The 23,750-nt window shown below is 57.0% G+C and overlaps 1 protein-coding gene across 1 annotated transcript in view; it reads left to right on the top strand.

Annotated features, from left to right (window-relative positions):
- Positions 1 to 23,750, top strand: part of LOC112108278 (disintegrin and metalloproteinase domain-containing protein 33-like) — a 74,585-nt gene that overhangs the window by 21,985 nt on the left and 28,850 nt on the right. Inside the window, exons 3-5 of the mRNA XM_026659541.2 lie at positions 942 to 1,018; positions 16,882 to 16,960; positions 21,201 to 21,277. Of these exons, the coding sequence (XP_026515326.1) occupies positions 942 to 1,018; positions 16,882 to 16,960; positions 21,201 to 21,277 (233 nt within the window). The remainder of the gene's footprint in view (positions 1 to 941; positions 1,019 to 16,881; positions 16,961 to 21,200; positions 21,278 to 23,750) is intronic.

Here is a 23,750-nt window from a genome sequence, read left to right as displayed (position 1 = left end):
AAGCAGGGATTTCAGGGGCACCAGAGCCCAGATCCTGGCAGCGTTACGGAGGCAGAGCTGCGTGAGGATGAGTTGGGCGTCTGGGCTGGGGTGAGGAGCAGTGTCACCGAGATGGAGGCACGGGGAGGGTATCGCCGCCTTTCCCCTGCTTTCTGGAGGCCCTGGCATGCTGCCCATCCGGAAGCTGGACCAGGGGTGGGGAGGACCCAGCAGAGCATACAGGCAGTTGGACAGCGTGTGCTGCCGAACACAAGAGCGGGGCCAGCCCAGCCTGGGGGTTCAGAGGCGTGGGGAGAAGCCCTGTGAAGTCAGCCAGCCCAACCCCCGGGAACACAGGATGGTGCCCTACAGAGCAGCGGCTCAGTCTCAGCTCTTTCCACACCGTCAGTCCATGTGCCAACAGATAAAAACGGGGGGTGGGGGGACAGTCGTGACCCCCTTGGCTGAGACCCCATCCCTTCTCCAGTGCTCTTAACGCTCCCAGCAACCGAGCCTCCGCCCCTTCCCGGGAGAGGCCATGCCACTGTCTAGGGACCCCAACGACTGGCCCTGCTCTGGGACGAACCCACTTTAGAGGGCAGCGTATGTGATCATATCCCTCTCTCAGGGTACACCCCGAAAGGCTACGGGACCTACTACGGGTGCCAGCGCTCCGCCTCGGGGAGATCTCTGTTAGTTCGGGCGGGCGGGGCCTGCATTTTTGCAGCGGGTGGAGCAGGGTTCTAGTCCCGCCTCCCCAGGTGCGGGGCTGATCCGTTCATTGGCTGCTGCAGGAGGGTTTGTTGCACCAGGGGAAATGGGCATGGCCCGTTCCCAGATTCCCCACCCTGCAGATCTCCTGGCCTGGGGGGAGCTGGCAGTGGATGCAGAACTGTGCAGCGGTTTGGTGTCTCTCTGGCTTTCCCTTGTGACCCGATTCCTCCCTTGCTCTCCTTCCACAGGTGCCAGCGCCCGCCACGGGGGATGTGGCCGTGACCGCTGAGGGCAGGGAGCTCATCCTGGCACTGGAAAGGAACCAGTAAGTATCCACCTGGGGACACGGGAGCTCTGCAGGACTCTAGCTGCAGGGGTGGCCCTGGATGCGTGCAGCAGGTGTCCAGGGGCGTCCGGGGTGGGGGTGTCTGCATGGACCACCTGGCCGTGCAAGGAATCGTCTCAGTGATGCTCTCGTGGATTGTCACGCCCTCGTGTCGCCGCTCAGCCACCAACGCTGTCGACTGTCCGGTCCCTGGTTCATCTGCCCATCGGCTCCCTCCCTCCTTCCCCTGCCAGCCTGGAACGTGCCTCTCACTTGGCGCGTTCCCTCCCTGCAGCGCTGGTGCAAACGCGTGCCGGAGGTGTGGTTGCCCCGTCCTCGGCGCAGTCATTCACACAGTGGGAGCCGGTGTGAGCCAGATTTGGTGGCATGTTACGCTCCGTTGGCACTGGGTGTGAACGACGACATGCTGCCGGGGGGCTGGGCGTTCCTAGACACCCCTTCTCCCGGGAGCCCGCTCAGACACACGGATGTGTGCCCGCTCTCAGGCAAGCCGCACTCGCCCTGTAGACAGTGGGCGACTTGCATGTGTTGGGCTAGGGAGCCGCTGCTGGCTCGCCGTGGTTTCTCAGTGAATCACAGCCGGAACGCAGCGGTTCCTAAGCGGCGGGTTGCTTTGGTAGTGTCGGGGTGTGTGAGAGGGCTGGCCTGTCGGTTCTTCTCAGGGTGTTTGTGGGGGCTGGGCTGTGTGCTGTCCGTTGTTGCTGCAGGGTTGTTCGTCCACACTGGTTTGTTTTTACAGGGTTGCTCGCAGGGACGGGGCTGAGCACCGTGGCTTGTTATTGTAGGGTCTCTCAGAAGTCATCTGCTTTGATTGATTTCCTTCCCCCTGCCGTTTTGGAATTCAAAAAAGCTGTGAAACCATTAACTCCTTGATCTCCGTGGTGCGCCCAGCGCTGTAGTGTCTGCGGGCCCTGCTCGTATCAGTGAAGTTCGCCTCCCAGCAGGGGAGGGCAGTGCTGGTATTGCACCACTGGGGAAACTGAGGCACAGGGAGGCTAAGTGACTTGCCGAGGGGGAGCAGGGACTCCTCTGTGGCAAAGCAGAGACTTGAACTGAGGTCCCCGGAGCCCCAGTCAGTGCCGTAACCACACGCCCCTTCTTCCTCCTGTGCAGGGCTGGCTTCCCCCGCTGGCCTATGGAAATGCCTGCCCCTGAGAGCGTCCCAGTGACTCCGTTCCCTGTCCCGCTCTGACCCAGTGTTCCCCTGTGCCGGCTGAGTGACTGGTGCGGAGCAGTCCTAACGAGTTGCCCGCTGATGAAAGCTGAGCTCTTTGGACTCTGCATGGAGCTCGGCGGGGGAGAGTCGGCCAGACTGTTTGGGTTTCAGCAGCCGGAGACTGCCCGGCTCCGGGGGCTCTCGGGGGGGGGGGGGGGGGGGGGGTCAGTGGTGCTGGGGGCCCCGCTGGGACAGGGATTTGTTTGCAGATGGGCTGTGCCCTGGCAGGGCGTGAAACCAGTGAAAGCTCAGGCCAGAGACACCGTTTTCAGCATCCCTCCTAAATGCAGCAGCAAAGGGGCAAAGCAGTGGAAGATCAGTTAGATCAAGCAGTGAAAGAGGCCCGGGGAGAGAGGTCTGGGGTGAGAGACGGGGGAAAGAGAAGCCCAGAGTGAAGGATGCTGGGGATCAGGGTCTAGTGAGCAGGAAGGGAGTGAGAGAAGCACAGTGGTGAAGGGAGCAGAGAAGCAGTAAGAACTGCGGTACTGAATTGGGCCATCTGGTTCCATATCCCACAGCCCGGTGGGCGAACCGGACCGGCCCCCGCCGGCCTGCCGCCTCCCGGTGGGTGAACCGGACCGGCCCCCGCCGGCCTGCCGCCTCCCGGTGGGTGAACCGGACCGGCCTCCGCCGGCCTGCCGCCGCCCGGTGCACTGGATCTGATCTCTGGGCTAAGGAGTCTTGTTATCTCTTCTGTACAGCTTTGAGTCTCCAATCCTTATATGTTTTCAGGGATGTTCTGGGATCTCTTGTCTGTAAAGGATTCATGACGTTGTAACCCTTCTTCCGCGAGCTGTAAATGCTGCTTCTGCGATCTGAAAGTTTATGGGGAGGGAGGGATAGCTCAGTGGTTTGAGCATTGGGCTGCTAAACCCAGGGTTGTGAGTTCAATCCTTGAGGGGGCCATTTAGGGAACTGGGATAAAAATCTGTCCGGGGATTGGTCCTGCTTTGAGCAGGGAGTTGGACTAGATGACCTCCTGAGGTCTCTTCCAACTCTATGATTCCCTAACATTAGGGATGGGGAGAGGGATGTCATGAAAATTGTGTCCAGTGGTTAGAGGCCCCGGGCCTGGGCATCCAGGGGCCTGGAGTCTCATCCTAGCAGGAATCCAGCTGGCGCAGGTCCAAGAGCATTGGAAGCCGCACAGCTCAGGTTTGCGAGTGGGTAGCTCTGACCTGGCACAGCCCCCGAGTACGTACTCGGCTCATTAGCCCGCTCTGTCTTTGCTGCTACCTGTGCTAGCTGGAGTCGAGCTCACTCCAGCCGCATGGACATACCGGGTGATCTAAGCCACGCCCCCTGCGTCAGCCTTTCCCGAGCTGTAAACGGGGGTGGGGAGCCACTTACTCCCTGCAATGGCCTCCCGTCAGAAGCCCAAGTGTTGATTTTCACTAGCTAGTGTTAGAGCAGTAGGGAGGATAAGACCCCGCTGGCGGTCCGATGAGCACCTAAATAGAGAGGGTGCCTGGACGCTTTCCTTTGCAGCTCTCTGGCTGCTGCTGGGGACGTGGGGGCGGCAGCAGTGCCCGCCGAGAGGAGTGAGCGGGGGCGTAATTAACCAAAGGAAGCTCTAACCTCATGTGTAACGCAGCTTCGCTGTGGATCTGAGCGCTCCGGGCGAGCACGTTCCATCCCAGCACCGCAAAGCACTTGCCTGCTAGGCTGGGAAACAGCCTGCCCAAGGGCCGTGACAGACGCTCCATCGCTGGGGGCGTTTAAAACTAGACCAGCCAAACACGGGAAGCCAGGCTGCGAGGAATCACCCGCATTGCTGGGGGAACGGGCTCCACAGCCTGACCGGGGCTTTTCCTTCTCTGGTTTCCACCAGGAGCTGCCCTCAGGGCTTAGCACTGGACCCGTGTGTCTCTCCTTCCTCCCTGACACCCAGAGAAGGGCGAGTCACCGCCAGCGTCCCCACAGCTGGTCTGAGATGCTCCCGAGGCGTCTCCCCATGGCAGAATCCCAAGGCCTGTCACCCCTGGGTCCCGTGGAAGAGGCCGCAGGACTTTGGTCCCAGGCCTCCCTCCCAATTGCCGGGAAGCAAGTGGAACGTTCTCCCTGAAGAGCGAGTCGGCCCCTGTTTGGGCCGTGGGAGCGAGGCAGGCGTTTCCCAGGGCGGGGCCCCGTGCCGACTGCGGCGCTGTTGTCTCCTGAGCCCTGTGCATGTGAACGGGGTGATTTCACCTTCCCCTACTGAGTCAATAGTACGGTCCCTGCCCTGGCTCTCCTGTCCTGCAAGGGAAGTACCAACCCTGTGAGCTTCCTGCCGATAGCATCCTCCCCGAGCCAGCTGGGGAATTGTGCATCTTGCGCTAGAATTGAATCTCTCTCTTTTCCATGTCCCACACCCACCCCCTCCCTCGGCCCCCACCCCTTAGCTAACGCAAGACTATCCATCACCCTCTGGTCCTAAACAGTGATGGACACTGATCTGGAGGGTCCTTGCAGCTAGACACCCAGGAATCTGCGCAACAGCTGAAGTGTATTGCTGGGGAAAGGTCTGCACATCAATGCATCTCTGAGCGTTCGCTCAGGCTGTTAGGTCTGGATATTGCACTAGAAATCTCCCGGGAAAAGGCTTTTCCTCTGGGATTTCTGGCTCTCTTTGGAAATGCTGCCACAACAGCCTTTCCTGTGCAGCATCTCGTCCCTGGCACTGGATCCCAGCTGGAATGGGCAGGCGCGGGATGCGTAATGAGGGGACCAGACTAAGGACATTTTGGGCACGTTCGGCAGGACCAGCAGAGAAGGGTGGAGTTTGTGGTTTGCATAAGAACATAAGAACGGCCGTACTGGGTCAGACCAAAGGTCCATCTAGCCCAGTATCCTGTCTACCGACAGTGGCCAGTGCCAGGTGCCCCAGAGGGAGTGAACCTAACAGGTAATGATCAAGTGATCTCTCTCCTGCCATCCATCTCCACCCTCTGACAGACAGAGGCTAGGGACACCATTCCTCACCCATCCTGGCTAATAGCCATTAATGGACTTAACCACCATGAATTTATCCTGTTCTCTTTTAAACGCTGCATGGACTGGTCTCTGCGTTGGACTGTCGGCCAGCCATGAGGCCAGCTCAGCAGAGTGGCAGTGTGCAGGCCCCGGGTAGCGTTTCAAGATGCCAAGGGGTGGGGTTTTCAAAAGTGCCTCGCTGGGCCCCCAGTGGAGTGGGACTGTTAGACCAGTGCTGGGTGCTTAGAAGCCTCCTCCCTTGCTGTTCTGGGGCCCCTCCTGGTGCGGGTGAGATCACACCAGCAAAGGCAGGCCATGCGGGGGAAATCCTGGGGACTCTCCCAGCAGCCAATGTCTGCCTGACATGACATGACTCTCCCGTGTGCTGGTTTGCACTCAGTTCCAGCATTAATGAGGCTGGTCCATCTGTGTCGCTGCATCTCCTCTGCTCAGAGCTGGTTTGGATGTGTGCTGGTGCTGGCAGCATCCTTTCTCCGGAGCCTGTGCCGCACCCTCTGGCCTGAAACCCTCCTCGTGCCGGGGATCTGGAATGTTATTTCTTCTACACGCTGCATCCGCGCGGATCAAAAAAAACAGCAAGAGAAGAGACTACAGGCCTTTCCTGCCAGCAGCGCTGCTACACATCGTATTTAGCTTGGAGCCTGGCCTAGGCAGGAAGTGTTTGGAGGGTAGACTTGATTTTGGAAACCAAATGAAATGAAGAAACACACGCTCTCCAAAGTAACCAAGAAGAGAGAGACGGGGGAAAGAGCGAATGCTTCAGGCATAATAATCCTAGCAGGGGCCTGTGCTCATTTCTTTGTCTTTTCCTAATCACTGGGTTTGATCTGGGCAAGGACTCCTGGGGCGGCATCTTCCCCCTGGCCGGAGCGGGCACAGGACGCATTCATGCCCCAGCACCTTGTCACAGTCTGGGCTCGTCGGCGTTGTCGTCGGCCAGGAAGGCCCGACGTTGTACCAAGGTCTGTACCTCCCCTCACGCAATGCAACAAGCCAGATCCCCATCTGGTGTGAATCGGTTTGTGTGTCCATCTTAGGGTTCTACGCGGCTGCCCGTCATGGTGGTATCCGAGCTCCTTCCATTTTAAATGAATAGCAACGTGGATCCCTAGTGGATTTCGGGGAGTCTCTGGCTCTTCTCCCTTTGCTCTGGTGTCAGTGGATCTTCGCCGATTCACGCCAGCAGAGGGTCTGGCTCACGCTTAGCCCTGATTCTCCTCTCTCTGGTTCTGCTCTTCCACCGGCGTGTATCCTCTGACCTCAGTGGAGCTGCTCCGGATTTACACTGGTGTCAGCGGCAGGAGGAGCAGGCCCAGTTGCTACGTAGCGGCCTTTGTCTGGGTCGCCTCCTCTCACGTCCGGCTGGACCTGCTGTCACCTCACATCACATCTGGCTGCCTGGGCGAAAGTCAGGGAAAGCCATTTGCAGGCCCATTCATGAAATCTGACCCCGGCCCGGCTGGGCCCTTTGTTCTGTGGCCCCTTCCTTGGTGTGTTGGATCCTCAGGCCTGGCTGGGGAGGGGAGGAGAGGGGTCATTCAGAAATTCCAAGGGCCCCTTGTGATCCTCTCACCCGGCCTGCTTAACCCAGACTCATCAGCCTTTGATTGGTGCTGACGTGAGTAGCCAGGTGCGAGCAGGTGAAAGCGTAAGCTGAAGTGGTCTCCCAGCATCCCCGCCTGTGCTGGCTCTGGGCCCTGGGGAGGGAGGGTCACGAAGGGCAACAAATGAAGAGAAGAGAGTGAGACCCACTGACCCCTACAGCCCAGAGCTCACTCAGCGTCCGGACGAAAGCCCAGCTCAGGTGCTGAAAGTCCTAGGTTCCATCCCTGCTGCTGGCCAGGGCTAGCGCTGTTACGGTGCAGGAGAGTTAACCACAGAAATACCGACTGAAGGAGCCCTGGGGATGACCCAGTGGGTTGAGAAAGGTCATGTGTCCTCCCCTGCCCAGTCACCGGTTCCAATCATGCATGGTTTGTAGCTAGACAGGGCTTGAATCTGCAGGATTTTCACTAGCACCACGTGCAGCCAGGCTCTTCTCTCTCCGCACTCTGCCGAGGCGGGGACTTCTGGCACAGCCAGGCGGCTGCCTTGGGTTTCTCTCGGTCAGCTCCTGAACAGCCTGAGGCCGGCCCGGGGTTTGCTGCGGGTGCACCCGTGTTGGCACGTCACCGCCGCCGGGAAGCAGCGGGGCATTGAGCTAGCTTGCGGAGCCCCCGCTGATGGAGGGTTCTCGCCTGCGGGGCGATGCCTTCCGGGGCAGTGAGTGCAGGGGGAGTTGGCAGCAGCGTTAAAAAGTTTAGTCTTAGTTCTATGCGGAGTGGGCCCCTCCTTGCCTGCATCTAATACTGGCTTCTGGGCTAAACGCAGGCGTCACTCTTGCTTTGCGCGTGTAGCACTCACGCCGGAACGCCAGAGTTACGTTTCTCGGCACCCTGTCGCTTGCAGGCCGAGCCCCGTCCCGGGTCAGGAGCTTTGCCCAAGAGTTTAGAGGGGACACAGTGGGGAAGCAAGGCGTGGCCCCGGGAAGAGGAGGCACCAGGGAGACTGAGCGAATGTGGGGCGTTGTTTGGTTATTTGGATATTAAGGTCAGTAAAACCCCAGTTTTAACACAGGTCCCCACTCCCGTAGCCCGATGCAGTACAAGGCACATGACACACAAGGGTACATTTATGTTTAACTGGGGTGCCGGGAGGCAGTGGGTACTGGCCTCGGTCCTGGCATGGGGTGTAACCTTTGTAACCCTGAGCCATGTCTGTGATCGGGTAGGGGATAAAAAACAATCTTCCCATGCATCTCCCCACTCCTCTTATTACGGCATGCACAGTTTGTAAGCAGAGAGAGAGAGAGAGAGAGAGAGCGGTGCGTGGAGACCGGTTTAAATTTCATTCTGGCTTAATTTGATGCACCCTGTTTGCCAGCCCTTGGATGGAACCCCAGCCCTCCCCTTCTTCCCTTGTTAGCATTGGGCCGTAAACGTTTGGAAGCCAGGCTCGTTTGCGGCCGTCTGGCTGCTTTGGGTAACGAGGGACAAGCCAGAAGGAAACCAGAGCTTGCTTTCGTTGAAAAATGCTGACCGCTGAAGAAGTCTGATGAGTGATGCTGGCTCTGAGCAGAGAGCAGCGGAGTTTCCCTGCAGGGAAGAAAGCACGGCTGTGCATGCAAGGAGGTGGGTGTGCAAGAGAGTGTGTGCTCACACACGTAAGGTGTGTGCAAAGGTGCTGGCATGGGAGAGCAGAGCATGAGACCATGCATCTGTTTGCATTTGTGAAGGGGCAATGGCACAACACTCTGGGAAGGGGTGTGTCACTTCTCCCTCTACCACTGGTCTTGTAGGTGATAACAGCTTACTGCTGCTGCTGGCTAAAGGGACTGTTCCTTTAGCTCAAGTGGTGGAGGTCTGTGCTGTGGTGGTGAATATCCCAGGTTCAGACCTTGCTGATACTGTATGCAGAAGGCTGTTACAGAGCGTTGTGAGCATGGGGGTGAGGGGTTTGTCTATCCGATATACTACAAGGATATAGGTGTGTGCATCCCCCCCCCCCTTAAGAGCTTCTGATAACACCAGGGGAACCATGGGTCTGATCGGAAGTCAGTGGAAAAGCTCCTATTGACTTCCAAGTGCTTTGGATCAGACCCGGTAAGAGCAAGGGGAGGAGCTGGCTTGGGGCTGTTGGCCTGTAACACGTGTAGCCTCATTTCCCCCATCCAGCCCCCCGTTTTCTATATCCAGAGATAGTAAAAGTGACACTGAGGCTTCCCTCTTGACTGGAGTTCCTGGATCTGCATCTCTGCTACCAAACCTGCCAGCTTCCTTTGCTCTTACAACCACAGAGGAAGCTGTAGGCGTTTGTGACCTCCTCAGCGAGCAAAAGGGAGATGCTGAGCCCTGACGGGGGAAGTAAAAGATGGACGGACTTTGCCAGTTTGTTTTAAACACGTGTGCAGTTCTTGGGCCATGCAGGTTTAAATCGACACAGCGGCAGTGACTTTGATGGATCAAGGTCAGTTTACACTAGCTGGGGATCATCTATCTGCCATGTACACATTCATGATCTGGAACTCTAAACCTTTTAATTCATATTTTTTTAAAATCGTTTTGATTCCCCTTGAGCAAGGGAAAAGAAGGGTATTGAATCCCATCCTAAATAGCCCTCTCACCTCCCCCGTTTTATTTTTCTAAGATGCGGTTTGCCAGAAAAACATGAGGGAAAGCTCACGGGAGAGTTCTTCAGGCTTTCTTTGGTTGAAGCTTCCCATTTTGATTGCAATGGTAGGACCCTGATGGAGGTAATTCAGCCAGTCCTCCGGCAGCCCCCTTTGCACACTGCAACCCAGTGACTAAACGCTGTGAAAGTTGTTGTGGAAACAATATCTCATTTGCACCGGTGCAGTACTGCCGCACCCCTCATTCATGAGCCCAGAGGTCAAATCTTCTCAGGAGCTGGCCTCAGATGAATTATTTCACTGTAAACAGGCCACCAATCCCTTCCCTCTCATAGAGAGAGATGGATGTGTATATTGCATCGACTTTTCAACGCAGCTTTCGTAGCGTTTGGCCATTAGCGTTCTAATAGGTGAATGAATTAAAGCCCGTTAATGATTTATACACCTTGTGTGGCTCACTTGCTCAGTGTCCTAACAGCTTTCTACTGCTACAGGCTAATGGAGCTACTCCTTTAGCTCAGGAGGTCTAGACCTCAGGTGCTGAAGGCCCTAGATTCGGTCTCTAGTGCGGACCTGGAGTAGGTGCTGTTGCAATCGCAGGCAGTATTGTCCGGTGGCTAGAGCACCGGACAATACGGTGGCTAGGGGGGAGGGATAGCTCAGTGGTTTGAGCATTGGTCTGCTAAACCCAGGGTTGTGAGTTCAATCCTTGAGGGGGCCACTTAGGGATCTGGGGCAAAATCAGTACTTGGTCCTGCTAGTGAAGGCAGGGGGCTGGACTCGATGACCTTTCAGGGTCCCTTCCAGTTCTATGAGATAGATATATCTCCATATATTATATTATTATTATTATTTAGAGCAGACCGCTGGGAAATGAGACTTCTGAGTTCTGTTTCTGGCCTTTGCCACTGAGTCACTTTGTGCCCTTAGCTTCGTGTGTTCTCGGCTCGCCAGTCTGTGCGGTGGATAATCATGCTACCTCCGAGACCCTGAGCCTTCATTCGTTGTACCGTGGCTTGAGAGCTTTGCGTGACGGGTGCTGTCGGAGGACACAGGATAATTACCCCATAGAGCTTGAAGGGCCTTTCAAGGATCATGTGTCCCGGGGAAAGAGCTGAAGCGACGTTGCTCGGGATCAAAGTGGCTTGGACTGTCTGATGGGCGGCTGATGGCAGCTGTAGCTGTGGCGTTCTTACTGGGAACTCCAGAGCTAAGCACTGTCCGGCGGTGGTCACTAGTGCTGCTTTCCTAGGGCCAGGACAAGGGATCGCCATACATCTAGCGATCTCCTGCGCTGGGCAGAGGTGCCGTGGAGTGGGATCATGACAGTGGTGGTTCTTAATTCCCTCCCTGCCGAACGGGATTGTGACCCTGAGTGGTCTTGGTAGCGGGGGCTTGGCTTTAAATGCCAGGCACCCACTGAGCACTGCATGTAACCGCTTGTTCCCCCTGGAGTGTTGTGATATCCAGCACACATCTGGGACTGTTTAATTGTCCTGCGAGTCCGAGGGACAGGAAGTGGGATGGATCCAAGGAGATCGGACATCCCCATGATTTTGGGGATGGGCACTGGCCCGCGTGGGTGAAAGGGGAGGGAGAGTAAAGGTCATAAAGAATATCAGGTTGGTCCTGGGGGCATTAAAGATCTCAAGGAACTTTTATAACCATAGGGGTTTGCTTTGCTGTACTCGGCCACAATGCCCCCCATCTCTGCTGCCCTCCACCCCAGAGGTGGCTGCATTTTGGTGGGGCTCTTGTGGACGGTTTGTGAAGAACGTCACGTCCTTTTTGATGGCAGACGTCCTGTCGCCATGAAATAGCCTTTGTTCAAATCTCGCCCCCATGCTCTGCACGGAACTCTGCTCCAGTTACACTGGCGTAAAGCTGCAGTAACCGAAGCCAGCGGAGTTACTCCAGTGCTCCACCAGCGAGAGCAGAGCACGGCCCTCGCTCTCGACACCTGGGGCACTAAAGGTCACGCTGCCCGACTGTTTTGTTTTGGTTTTTTTTTAGCTCCTTTTTAATTGCCCTGAGGTGGGAAACCACAGCTTGGTCAATGCCAGCTGATTGGCCCAGGCAGGGGTGGGGTGGGCGAGGAGTGGGTGGTCCCAGAATCCACAAATACATGGTACAGCTCAGCTGGTTGCAAAATAAGAAACCAGGAGAGAGGGAAAGCGTTGGCTGCTATTTTTTGCTGCTGTTTGTTTTTTCTCCATCTGCTTTTCCCTCTTTTACTGTGGTATAAAATAGACCAGGTGGGGCCCGTGGGCATGGAAGTAACCTACGTATTTAGGGCGAGGTCTTCAGCCGATGTAAACAGTGCAGCTCCACTGACTTCACTGACTTCACTGACTTCACTTTGTGGGATTGGGCCCTTAAATAGCATCATCCTCGTTAGGATGTGTCCCGGGTCCCCAGCACCATGGTATCTGGGCATGGTACTGTCTGGATGGGAACTCATCATGGGTCTCCCTTCGTTTGGGGACGTGGCCTCATGGTTGTGACTCGTGAAAGCTTAGCTCCCTGCCATCCTTGGAGAGCCCCGGGGCGTTGGGTGCAGCCTGTCAGAGCAGAGGGAAGGGCCCAGGACAAGGGTAGGAGAGGCAGGGGCTGGGAGAGGAAGAAGGAAGGTGCGGGGGGCAGAAGTGAAGGAGAGGAGTGGATGCTACAGGGGGATGGGGATGAATGGAGCAGGCCAGAAGAAGCGCGCTCTGGGTTCACATTTCCCGCCACAACGTGATGGTCGCCTCTTGTCTTCCGTCCCCTGTTACTGGTACAATGGTCACTGCTCACAGCGCTGCCCGCGGGCTGGTGGCTGTCACCACACACACGCAGGGCCCCGCCGGGAGGGCCTGGAAAGGGACACTCAGGCCAGACCCCAGCACCGCGGAGTGCTGCCCCTTGCCTCTCCCCCTGCTCTCCAGCCTCCATAGCCGGGGCTTCTCCGCTGCCTCCCCTGAGGAGCCTGCCCAATGCCCAATTGCTCTGACATGTTGGAGCCTTTTCCTAGCATATGCCTCAATTCCTGCCTGCTGCCCTGGAGGTGTCTCCAGACCATGTCCTCCTCCATCTTCTGGATGGGTGCAGCGAGCCTCCTCCTGCCAGCACGCCTAGGAGAGGATGGGCATCCATTGGCATCTTCCATCTGAATCCCAGACATGGAGAGGGCTCTCTCCCCCATTCCAGCCAGTGCATGAAAGTTCCCGCTGAGCCCGAGGGAATGACTCATTGGCCCAAGCAGGACATTCCAGCTCCGTGGATTCCTGGGAACCATACGTTCAGCCCCCTGCAGAGCCATCTCCGACCTCCTAGGCGAGCGCGGTTCTGTGCCAACGGCTCTGCGTGGCTCTTTCAGAGGAGATCTTAACCATGGCCATTCTCGCTGCACGCTGGAAATCCTGCAGGGCTTCCGGCTAGCTGCCCCCTGTCTGGCTGACCATATCCCGGCTCCCCCAGAGGTGGCTGCATTTCAGAGGTGATTAATGTAATTTCTGTGTGTTTGGGGCCAGGCCAAGGCCCCATGTACTCAGCAGCAAGCTGAATTCTGTGGCAAGAGCCCTCGATTCTGCAGCGGTTTTGTTTCAATTCAAATCCAGATGTTTGTCGAGATATGAAAATTCACATTGTGATCAGCACAGCAGCTCCTGGGTCATTTATCCTGATGCTGAATTCAGCTCACTCATTGTCCCCACAGCTGCAGTTTTGGATGCCAAAGACTTTTCCATGGACCATGTGTGGCTGCATCCCAGAAACGGCTGGAGGGATGCTGGAGGTTTGGGTCACTAGCTGAGAGGCACCTGGAGAGGCAGTTTGGGATTGTGGGCGAAGCACAGTAGCTGGATGTTTCTGCCAAACTGCTCAGTGGTGAAATAGCTCACAAGGTTAATATTCAGACTGCCCTCTTCGGCTCTCAGTTCACACCTCTGTGTTTGCTTCAGACTCTCTGCACACTCAGGCAGGCATCACTGCATTGGGTCACATTGCCAAGGTTTCCTTCAAAGCCAGGAGGGCTAGAGGGTGTTTCTGAAATGGAAGCAGAGACTATGGCGCACAAGGGGTGGATTTCACTGCTCGAGTATGTGGGTCCACGTGCGCAGAGCTTGTGCAGCCCTTGGGGGTCCTGAAGGGTGACCGTGCTGTGGCCAGAGCAGTGTGGCGCATCAGAGCGTATTCTGCAGCCTCGTCTAAGTGCCCCATGAGATGGGGCCACCATGTCCTGGAGAGACGATTCCCCAGGCTAACATGCTGCACCATTAGCAATTTTGCTCAAGCTCATCCCATTTCTCCGACCGCGCTCCCCCTTGGACCACCCTGGCTTGGAGCTCCTCCGAGGAGCTCTGGCTTATAGGCTGCAAGGGGAGGAACTTGGCCATCTTTGCTCTCCCACTTCCAGTGGGGGTCATTCCAGTCTAACCCCCCTCACTTCGCTCCCGGAGCCCCCCCGTCCTCCCCCGCGCCGGAGCCCCCCGAAAGAGGCAAACGCCGCCTTCGCTCTGGGTTTTAGACACGTTCTGTCTCTGTTCCCGAGTCTTGTCGTCCGTCCAAACAGCAGGAAGCCATTTGTCAGCGCGGGGCTGGGGATGTGGCAGTTGCAGAGCTTTGCAGCCGGGCTGCTGAGAGATCGCAGGCAGCTGTGGGAAAGTGACTCACTGGGGGGGGGGGGGGGGGGGGGGGGGTTTGCTGCTTCTCAGAACCAGCTCCTTCTGGCTTAGGGGCTTAGAAGGCCGCTGTCACTGTAGTATCTCAGCGCCTCACAGTCTTTACGGGCTTTATCCTCACGCCTCCCTTTGCAGGTGAGGCGAGGTGACTTGCCCAGGGTCACCCGGGAGGGCTGTGGCAAAGCCGGGCAATGAACCCACGTCTCCCAAGGCCTAGCTAGTGCCCTACGCATTGGACCAGCCTTCTGCCTGGATCATCCTGCCACTCCTACGGGCTGCTTTGTCAGCGCGGGGCTGGGTCCTGCACACACGCCCCTCCCTCTGCCCTGCCGGTAACACAGAGACGGGGAGTGAGCCGACCCCCAGGCCCCCTCCCCCACCCAAAACTAGGATCCTGGTTTTGTTCTGAGGCTCTGACAAGTTTACTTGTCTCCCCCCCCCCCCCCCCCCGCCTCCCCCCAGAGCTATGTAAACTTTTTGCTCCCCCTGCACGTTGGGGCTGTTTCCTTGTTTGATTCCCATCCTCCCGCCCCTCTGCGGTGCAGAGCGCGTTCGCAGGGACAAACGCACCGTGCTGCCCTATTGCAAACCTTGCAGTGTGATGCTGCTGCCTTGGTGATATTTCATGGCAATCAAGGGGTTAACTCCAGCTCAGCTTCTCCCCTCGGCTCCTTGGCAGGGCTGTACATTGGCTGTTTGTGTCAGAGGCCTGTAAAGCAGAGGCGGCATCCCCCTCACACAGAGGGTAATAGCCTACTTCTGCTGCCAGCTAAGGGCATTGTTCCTTTAACTTAAGTGGTAGAGGTTTGCGCTTTGGTGCTGGGTTCAAACTCCGCCCGGGCCCTGTGGTGGAGATCGTGCCCCCGGGGGAGATTAAGGGAGGCCTGACAATGTGGAGGGGTGGGCTTCACGCCCCAGGCCGTGGCATCGGGGAGTTTTCTTGTTGCGATCTCTCGCTCTAAATGCTGTTCCTCAGGGAAAAGACCTCGCTGACTGTGACTGTGGTTTGTTTTATTTCTCCTGAGTCGTCGCCCCTGGCCCCTGTCATGAGCCTATCTGAGTCTGTCGCGCCCCAGGTCCGGCAGCTCCCAAAGGAGGGGGGCAGGCAGATTTGGATTTGGGCATCCTTGACAGTCTTCAGCCCCGGCCTGCATTGGTCAGGGACGGGTGGCGGGTATGTGGGTGGATGGGTGGGATTGTAGGAAGTCCAACTTCCCCTGGAGTTAGATCTGAAATCCCCTCTGGCCTTAGGAGTTAAAACCCGGACAGTCCCTTCTCTGCACCTCCCTCTGAGTTCCTGCCCCACTTCCTCAGCTCTGTGGGGGTCACCCACTCCTTCCCTCCTGCTGGAGCGGCAGGACCCAGCCACTTCCCCACTGCCCGCCTGCCTCAGATCTGGCCCGGCTCCATTCCCCTTGCCTCCATCCCCCCCCAAGGACGTTACAGGAGTGTCCCATCTGCGGACAGCCTGTGCTGAGATGGGAGCCCAAGGGGAGGCCAGAAGGGAGCAAAGCACTTCGGGCTCAGAGGACTTTGGAAAGAAGCCGTGATTCATGCTCAGCATATGTCTCCTAATCCCAGAGCCAGAGAGGCAGGGGAGGGGGTCCAGGCGGCAGCCAACCCTACTGGCCGAGCCGCGCTCCTTTCCCCACCAGGCATCTCTGTGAGCAGGCCCTGGGTCTGCGCGCCTCTCCGGGCCGAACTCCCTTCGCTCCACGGCCGCTGACTGCTCAGCGCTGGTGACTGGGGCAGAGCCGAGCCGCTCTCCGCTCCGCGGCCCGATGAGGCGAGCCACAGCCGCCCCATGGGGAGAATCACCGTGAAAGCCGAATGTAGGCCCCAGCTGGGGCTACGCCAATGCAACGAGTAACAACGGTGGGGGAGAGGGGGCAGACAGGGAAGGGGGTCTTGGGGCTGGGGAAGGCCGCAGCCTTGGTTTTGAATGGCTCCCTCTGTGGGGCTGCCTCTGTTTCCAAGACAACAGCACTGGGGGAGACGGTCAGGGGCTCCGGGTTTGGCGTATGCACTCTAGGCTCCCCTAGCCCTATCCCCTTCCCCAGGCACGGCTCTTCTCTCCCGGCCTACCCCTGCCCACCCCCCTGCTCCCCGATCGACCCCTCCCAGCTCCAGCTCCTCTCCTGTTTGCCTGGGCACGTCTAGTTGTGTGAACGCATAGCGAGGTGTGCGCACGCACAGAGGTGTGTGTCTGCGTGTGGATGCGGTTGTGGCGGTGTTTGCGTGGCCTCGGTGTGCTGTGTGGATCTTCCCATGTTGTGTGCGTCCAGGGACACGTCTGTGTGCGGTCCATTGGGTGTCTGCCTGCGGGGATGGCCGGCGTCTGCGCGGTGATTCGGCGGGAGGAGCATGATGCTAACGCCACGTGCTGAGCAGGAGGGTCCTGCAGGGAAGGCATCTGCATTGAGGCTCTCGGTAGATCCACAGAACCGGTGCAGCCGGAGCAGCAGCAGGGCCACCTTCCACTGAAGCGACTCTGCTCCCCCGGCCCAGTCTGTGGCAGGTGCGGCCACCACCGGGCTGAGCGTCTAGCCCAGTCTGACTGGCAGGGCGGCAATCCGTGCCAGCGACCACGGGGTTTTCTGTGCCGTGGACGCAAGTTGGCCGCCAAGCAACCATCAGGCGGGCCTGGCTGTCGGTCACTACTGGCCTGGTCTGCACTCGGTGTAGCCGCCTGGAGCAGAAAGGCCCCAGATCTGATCCTCCAGCCCCCACCTTTTACTGGGCTAGTCCTTGCCCCTCTTAGGCAGTAAAATAAGGAGGGACTAGGAAGACCTGGGACTGCTCACCGGGTTCTCTTGTTCTCTCCTAGCAGGCTGCTGTCGCCGGACTACACCGAGACGCACTACACAGCCGGCGGGCAGCCGGTGACGCTGTCTCCCAACTACACCGTGAGTAGGGTGCCCGGCATTGCCAAGGGCAGAGATTTTGCAGTGGTGCTGGTGACTCTCTTCCCTCTGAGTCAGCGCTGAACCAGTGCCCGGCTCGGGGTGCTGTGCTCCTGGCGGCGCTGTCCCTTGAATGACCTGGAAAGCTCAGGATCTGTCCCGTTGTGGGCGTTATGGGTCTGGTGGCACTTTTTGCAAGCTTGGGAGTGTTTGTCCCAAGCAAATTTCACCCAGCGCAGGTTATTGCATTCTACCTATTTATAACCCCCTTCACTTCCGGTCCCAAACTATCATGTGGTGCCACTGTTAAACAGCTGCCATGTTCCACCCCAGAGGTGGCTGCATTTCTATGGTGGGCAAAGTGACACCTGTGTAGCGCTTGTACCTAATCTGGGAAAGGGGGGGTGGAAAAGAGATTTTACGGTGTGTGCCTAGCCGGCCCAGCTGGACTCGGGGGATACTGGGAGGTGCTCAGATATCATGATGAGTCCCTAGAGAGCTCGCTAAACAGCTTCATGCTTGTACAGCGCTTTGGGGTCTTGTGGGATGAGAGGAGCTGGGTAAATGTACAGGTCAGGTAGTCGTCGTGTCTGCCCCGTCACTCATGGAAGAGACTGTCCGGTGTAAATCAGGATCATTCCCTTGAAATCACTGGAGCTTGCTGATTTACACCAGCTGAGAATCTGACCTCTATCTCTCTAGGCTCCCTGCCGCCAGCATCTTTCACCAGCGCTGCACTAATCGGTGACGCTCCACCTCTCGCATCTCCTCCCTCTCACCAGCCTGTGTCCTATCGCCGCCAGATCGGAGGTGGTGACCCTCCAGGGGTGCAGGCTGGTAGGAATGGAGGATAGCAGTGGCTGTGAGGGTCACCCCTTCAATATAAGTTGCAGCCTATAAGTCACAATACAAGCCAAACCACGGAGAAGAAGGATGGTCCAACAGCCAGAGCTCTAACCCTGCACTTGGGAGATATGGGTTCCATTCCTTGCTCCCCCACAGCCCTCCTATGTCACCTTGGGTGACTCACTTAGCCTCTCTGTGCCTCAGTTTCCCCCGCTGTACCATGGGGATAATAGCACTGCCTCCCAGGGGTGTTGGGAGGATACTGCAGCAAAGCCTGGGAGGCACTCGGATTCGGTGGTGATGGGAGGGCCAGATAAGTCCCATAGATGCATAGACAGGCTTCCATCAGGACCACAGTGCAGGGGTGTGTATGGTTTGTGGAGATTTCTGCGGGACGGGACTGTCGCTATTTGCTTGCAGGCTCTCTGAGGAGCCGCCATATGACTCTGGTTTCGGGAGTCCTGCTTTATTGGGGGTTGCTTATGGCACCCAGAGGCTAGGGGACCCCCCAGAGTAATAATATAAACCCCTCCCAGCCGGGTTCTTGGGCATTGAACGGTCAATAAAGACTTCAGGGTGGCTCACTGTCCCCATCTGACTGTTCCTGTCTGGGAGCTGCTCGGCTCCCGCGCTGAGGCGGTGGCCATGGAAACCCCCATAAACCAACACGCTTTGCAGGAGTGGAAACTGAGGCACTCCGCGGTCAAGCGACTTGAAGCACAGCCGGCGAGTGTAGTGGCAGGAATGGAACCCAGGAGTCCTGACTCCCAGGCAGCTGCTGTGATCACCGGACAGCACCCCCTGCCTGTGTAGCTCCACAGGGCTGACATGGCTGCTCTGTTGGGGGGCCGCCGAGGGCAGTGGCTGGTTCACGGCACGGATTCTCAAAGGGTGTGAGCTCTCCAGCTGACTTCACCACCGCACAGGGGTGTTGTGAGGATAAACGCATTAAAGACTGTCAGATACGACTATCACGGGGGCCATCCAAGCCCCTTAGACAGACAGTCTCCTTACCCAGAGCTGCTCTCTGCCGAACCCCCAGACCTTGAGCACTATCTTCTTCTGCATATGACTGACGGTGGCTTTCAAACCTAAACGTTCCGCAGCATTTCAAACTTTGCAATTCAAACAGTGCAGGGAAAACGCTGACACATTTTGTGACATTTCCCCCTGGTTTTTAACCAACTCTCAAAGTAAAAAAGAAAGAAAGCCACACGCCACATTTTGTAAAACAGAGGAAACATTGGGGAGGAAAATTCACCAAATTCCCTCTCCCATTTGTTTTGCTGTTTGACCAGCTCTCTGCTTTTCAGATCCTGTCCTAAATTTGCAGGTTGTTTCTGGGCTCTGTGGATTAGCAGCCCCGTTCCACCCCAGAGGTGGGCACAATGCCTTTGCCAGGTATCCCTTACCTCCACTCTGGCATGGCACTGTCCGCTAACCTCACCCGAACTGGGGAAGAGGTGGGTGTAGGAAAGACCGTTTGATTTACCAGACGGAGTCCCTCTCTTTAGGCTCCCACCGGACAGACAGGGCAAACAGCCCTGAAGTGGAGCTGTCGTAGCGAAAGGAAGTGGGTGGATGGATGGAGCCAGGGGGAAAGTCAATCCCTCGCAGAAAGCCTGCTGCACCGATTCTGCCTTCCCCCAGGACCACACTGCCATCTAAACACAGTTGGAGCAAAACTGGATTCTGTTACAAGGCCGGATCCTGCTGTCTGGTTTCAAGCCCCATTGGTTTCAGTGGCGAGCTCTGTTTAGCAACCGATGGCACGAAGCAGTTGCTGTCTGGCCAGGCAGCGTTAGTAGGGGCCAGGCTGTGCTAAAGATATTTAAAAACCACGCTGGAGCCCCAGTGCACCTCACGTCCAACGCATTCGGGTCTGTTTCTCTACAGGCAGAGGTGATCCTAAATCAATCTCACTCTCTCACACACACACACTCACACACTCTCTCTCACACACTCTTTCACACACACACACTCACACACACACACACACACCCCGCTGCGGGCCGAACGGGGTGTTAGGAACCAGCTGGTCTGGCACCAGACTTGAATTGTGGTTACAGCCACAGTTCTGTGGCCAGGGGAGATGGGGCCACAGGCTGCCCCATCCACCACACCCTTGCTGTCATTGTTAGAGCCTCAATATTAAGTCTCTCTCTCTCTCTCTCTCTCTCTTTATTTTTCTTTAAGATACTCTGTCACCAGGGCATCATCCCTCCATGTCTAACGTGTGATAGTCTAAGCAGCCTGTCCTCAGGGTATCTGTCCCCCACTCATTTCCCACACCCCAAATCACAAAGCTGGCCCGAGCATGGTTTCTCCAGACCCATGGAGCCCTGCTTCTCCTCCCTTCCCTGGGCCAGGCTGCTGGGGGCAGGCTCCTCCGGGCGGGGGTTGTGGTGTGATGACATTGGGATGCCAGGTCGGCCGAAAGCGTGTTCCCCGAAGCTCAGGTTCGCTTGGCCGGGCCCGTGCAGATCCCGCTGATCTCGTTTCCCCTCCGCTGTGGGTGCAGCTCTCTCAGGGGCAGCTCTGCCCCAAGCCCCCCGCGCGTGGGCACAGTCCAGCCCCCAGACAGCTTTGCACTGAGGCTGCCTGCTTTGAAACAGGGGCCCCCGATGTGCAGACGTAGGCCTCCGAGGCTGATAACCGGACACCCTCCCCTCCCAACGCGGCTCGCCATGGGCCTGCTTGTGTGAGCAGCCGGGGTGACCTGTTTTCCCTGACAGCGGGGCTGATGCATGTAGCGTTAGGAATGCGAGCAGCACGCGGCTGCCTGTGTCTCTTGGACGGGATACAGCACCTCCCGTCCCAGGGAAAGAGAAACACGCAGCAGACGGCAGCTCCGGCCCCCTGTTCTGCTCCCCCCCTCCCTTCAGTCCAGGAGGCCCAAGTCCAGTGACCTTTGGGAACCAGACTCGTGGTCAGTCTGGCTTTGTTCTCGCAGCTGGGTGGGGTTATTCTCTGGGGTGGGGATTATTTCCCCTTCGGGCTGCCTCGTGTATGGCCCAGAGCTACAGGAGCAAGGTGCTCTAAGTGAGAGAGCTCTGGTCACCTGGGCAGATGCACTACGGGGGCCCTGGTCCAGCTCACTTGGAAGTCAATGGCGAAACGCTCCTTGCCTTTGATGGGAGTGCGATTGGGCCTGGACAGGACAGGTGGCTGAATTTGGTGCAGTCCATCACATGGCCTACGGGGGGCGCAGACAAGGTGTGTTTAATTCCCCGCCCTTAGATGCAGTGGGTTGGCAAGTGACATGATTTAGTCTTGGCTTGGGGCCATAGCCGGGTTGGTTTGTCACCGAACAGTGGGTGGGAGTAGCAAGCGGCAGGGTCTGTCTGTCTGATGGCCAACGGTAGCCAATCACTGCTGTCTGTTGCCCTTTTCCCAGGATCACTGTTATTACCACGGCCACGTGCGAGGGTACCAGGGCTCCTGGGTGGTTCTCAGCACCTGCTCGGGGATCAGGTAAGGAGGAGAGTTTGGCATGCGGGTGGAGGGGGAACTGGGGGCAGGGTGCGGGCTCGGTCTGTGTCGCACAATGGAGGAGGGAACTCCCGGCAGGGAAAGCACAGTTCATGCATCGTAGTCAAGGTCCTTGTTCCTCCTGGCCAAGCCGATGAATATCCACTTGATTTTTTTTCATCGCTTCCCTGCCCCAGTCAGGTGCACTGGTGCAAAGGACGCTGCTGTGGACAAGACTGTAAGATCATCTGGACGCAGTTGCCCTGATGCCACAGTGATGGACACAGCATAAGAAGCTGGATGGCTAGCTAGAGACTTTGGCCCCGTTTCTCCATTGCTTTGTGCCTTCGGGCACCGTTCTGACCTGGGAGTCTGTTACAGGTGCTCTACCCTGATGTAATTGACTATGCAAAATGCAGGGCACTGGAGCACGGGGCTCTTTGTCAGTAAAGTGCCGGGCACGCTATAAACAATCTTCTCTAGCAACAGCTGATCGGATGGGTCGGGAATCTCCTGTGGAACTGGCTCGCTTTGCGATTTAACTCCCCTCTGCCGTTTTGGTGTAAAAGGCCAACGTGCCAGGCACGGCCCCTAATGGCAGAATCCGTGTGACTGGCTAGAGGTGAGGATGGAGCTGTCTCCCAAGGCTGGAGCCGTGTGGAAATTTACCAGCAGATCCAATAGCAATGGCTGATGTTGGTAGCACTTTAGATAAAGTGAGGAGGGTTGAGGGGGAGGCCGTCTAAACAATTGGTCTGTCTGTCTAGGTCTTTGCCTCTCACTCATCACTGGGAGCATGAGGGCAATGTGGCCTAGTGGATAGCGCTCTGGACTGGGGCTTAGAAGTCCTGCGCTTCCTATCACCTATTTCTATTGCTGGCTCTGCCACTGGCCTATAGGGTGACCTTGGGCAAATCACTTTCCCACTCTGTGCCTCAGTTTCCCTATCGGTACAATGGAGCTAATGATACCGACCTCCTTTGAAAGCACTGTGGAAGAGCTGGGGATCAGCGTCCGAATGCCTAGGTGGTTAAATAATGAAATCTGGCAGGGCTTCCAGCCTTCATGGCTCAGGAGGAGGAGAAACTGTACCCTATTGTTCAGCGCTGCCCTCCGCTCTCTGGCGACAGCAGGAGGATTAAGGACATGGCAGATTCTGAGCCACATCTTAAACAATCCAAGCAGGTGAAGTAATCGCCCAGCTATGCGCACATGTGATTTCGATTTGATGCGGGAATGTTATGGACGGTGGGGCCAGCCCCTCAGCTGGACGGCCTGGGTGTCGGCTTTCATCTGACACAGGATTCCTGCAACTGACCGAGACAGCGGTGGAGGATTCGTCAGCTGGGGGATTTCATTTGATGTTTGTTCTCCTTTGTGCCATAAAGATGCCAAGGTCTTTGCTGACTGCAGGGGTCTGTTTTCCAGCACTCTGGGCCCACTCTCTTGCTCAGGCATGTGCCCTGGCTTGCTGTGGTTGCTTGGGGTAAATGGCTTTGTGTGAGCACCAGATTCCTGGTTTAGGCCCTGCATTGTCAGCAGCTCAGAGTTTGCATGATCTAGCTGGTTGTGCAGCTTCCCTGGTGGGGCGTGCTGGGGCGGGGCAGGGGATGAGCTAGCGCGTGAGTCCTTTGTTACTGTCGGTGCGCCAAAACGGTTCAGATCAAATCAGTAAGGAGCGAGCGAGGCCCCTAGCTGCAGAGCGAGCTGTTCCTTTCCAAGGCATGAAATTGCTGGATCCATTTATTCACGGCTGTTTATTCATTCGCTGGTCCATCGGCATCTCTTCCCACATCTCTGTCTGTCCCATCTCTCCAAATGCCTGCCCCTTGCCCTAACCCTCCATCTGAATTTCTCTCGCCCGCTCGCATTGTCTCCCACACCCACTTCTGACTTGTGCCACCCTTTCCCCTAGGCGTTTTGGGCTGTATCAGTAAGAGCATTGCCAGCAGATCGAGGGACGTGATCATTCCCCTCTATTCGGCATTGGTGAGGCCTCATCTGGAGTACTGTGTCCAGTTTTGGGCCCCACACTACAAGAAGGATGTGGAAAAATTGGAAAGAGTCCAGCGGAGGGCAACAAAAATGATTAGGGGGCTGGAGCACATGATTTATGAGGAGAGGCTGAGGGATCTGGGATTATTTAGTCTGCAGAAGAGAAGAATGAGGGGGGATTTGATAGCTGCTTTCAACTACCTGAAAGGGGTTTCCAAAGAGGATGGATCTAGACTGTTCTCAATAGTACCAGATGACAGAACAAGGAGCAATGGTCTCAAGTTGCAGTGGGGGAGGTTTAGGTTGGATATTAGGAAAACCTTTTTCACTAGGAGGGTGGTGAAGCACTGGAATGGGTTACCTAGGGAGGTGATGGAATCTCCTTCCTTAGAGGTTTTTAAGGCCCGGCTTGACACAGCCCTGGCTGGGATGATTTAGTTGGTGTTGGTCCTGCTTTGAGCACGGGGTTGGACTAGATGAC

This window comes from Terrapene carolina, unplaced genomic scaffold (genome assembly GCF_002925995.2).
Source record: "Terrapene carolina triunguis isolate 2854851 unplaced genomic scaffold, T_m_triunguis-2.0 Scaffold633, whole genome shotgun sequence".
NCBI lineage: Eukaryota > Metazoa > Chordata > Testudines > Emydidae > Terrapene > Terrapene triunguis.
This window is presented reverse-complemented; position numbering and strand designations above follow the sequence as displayed.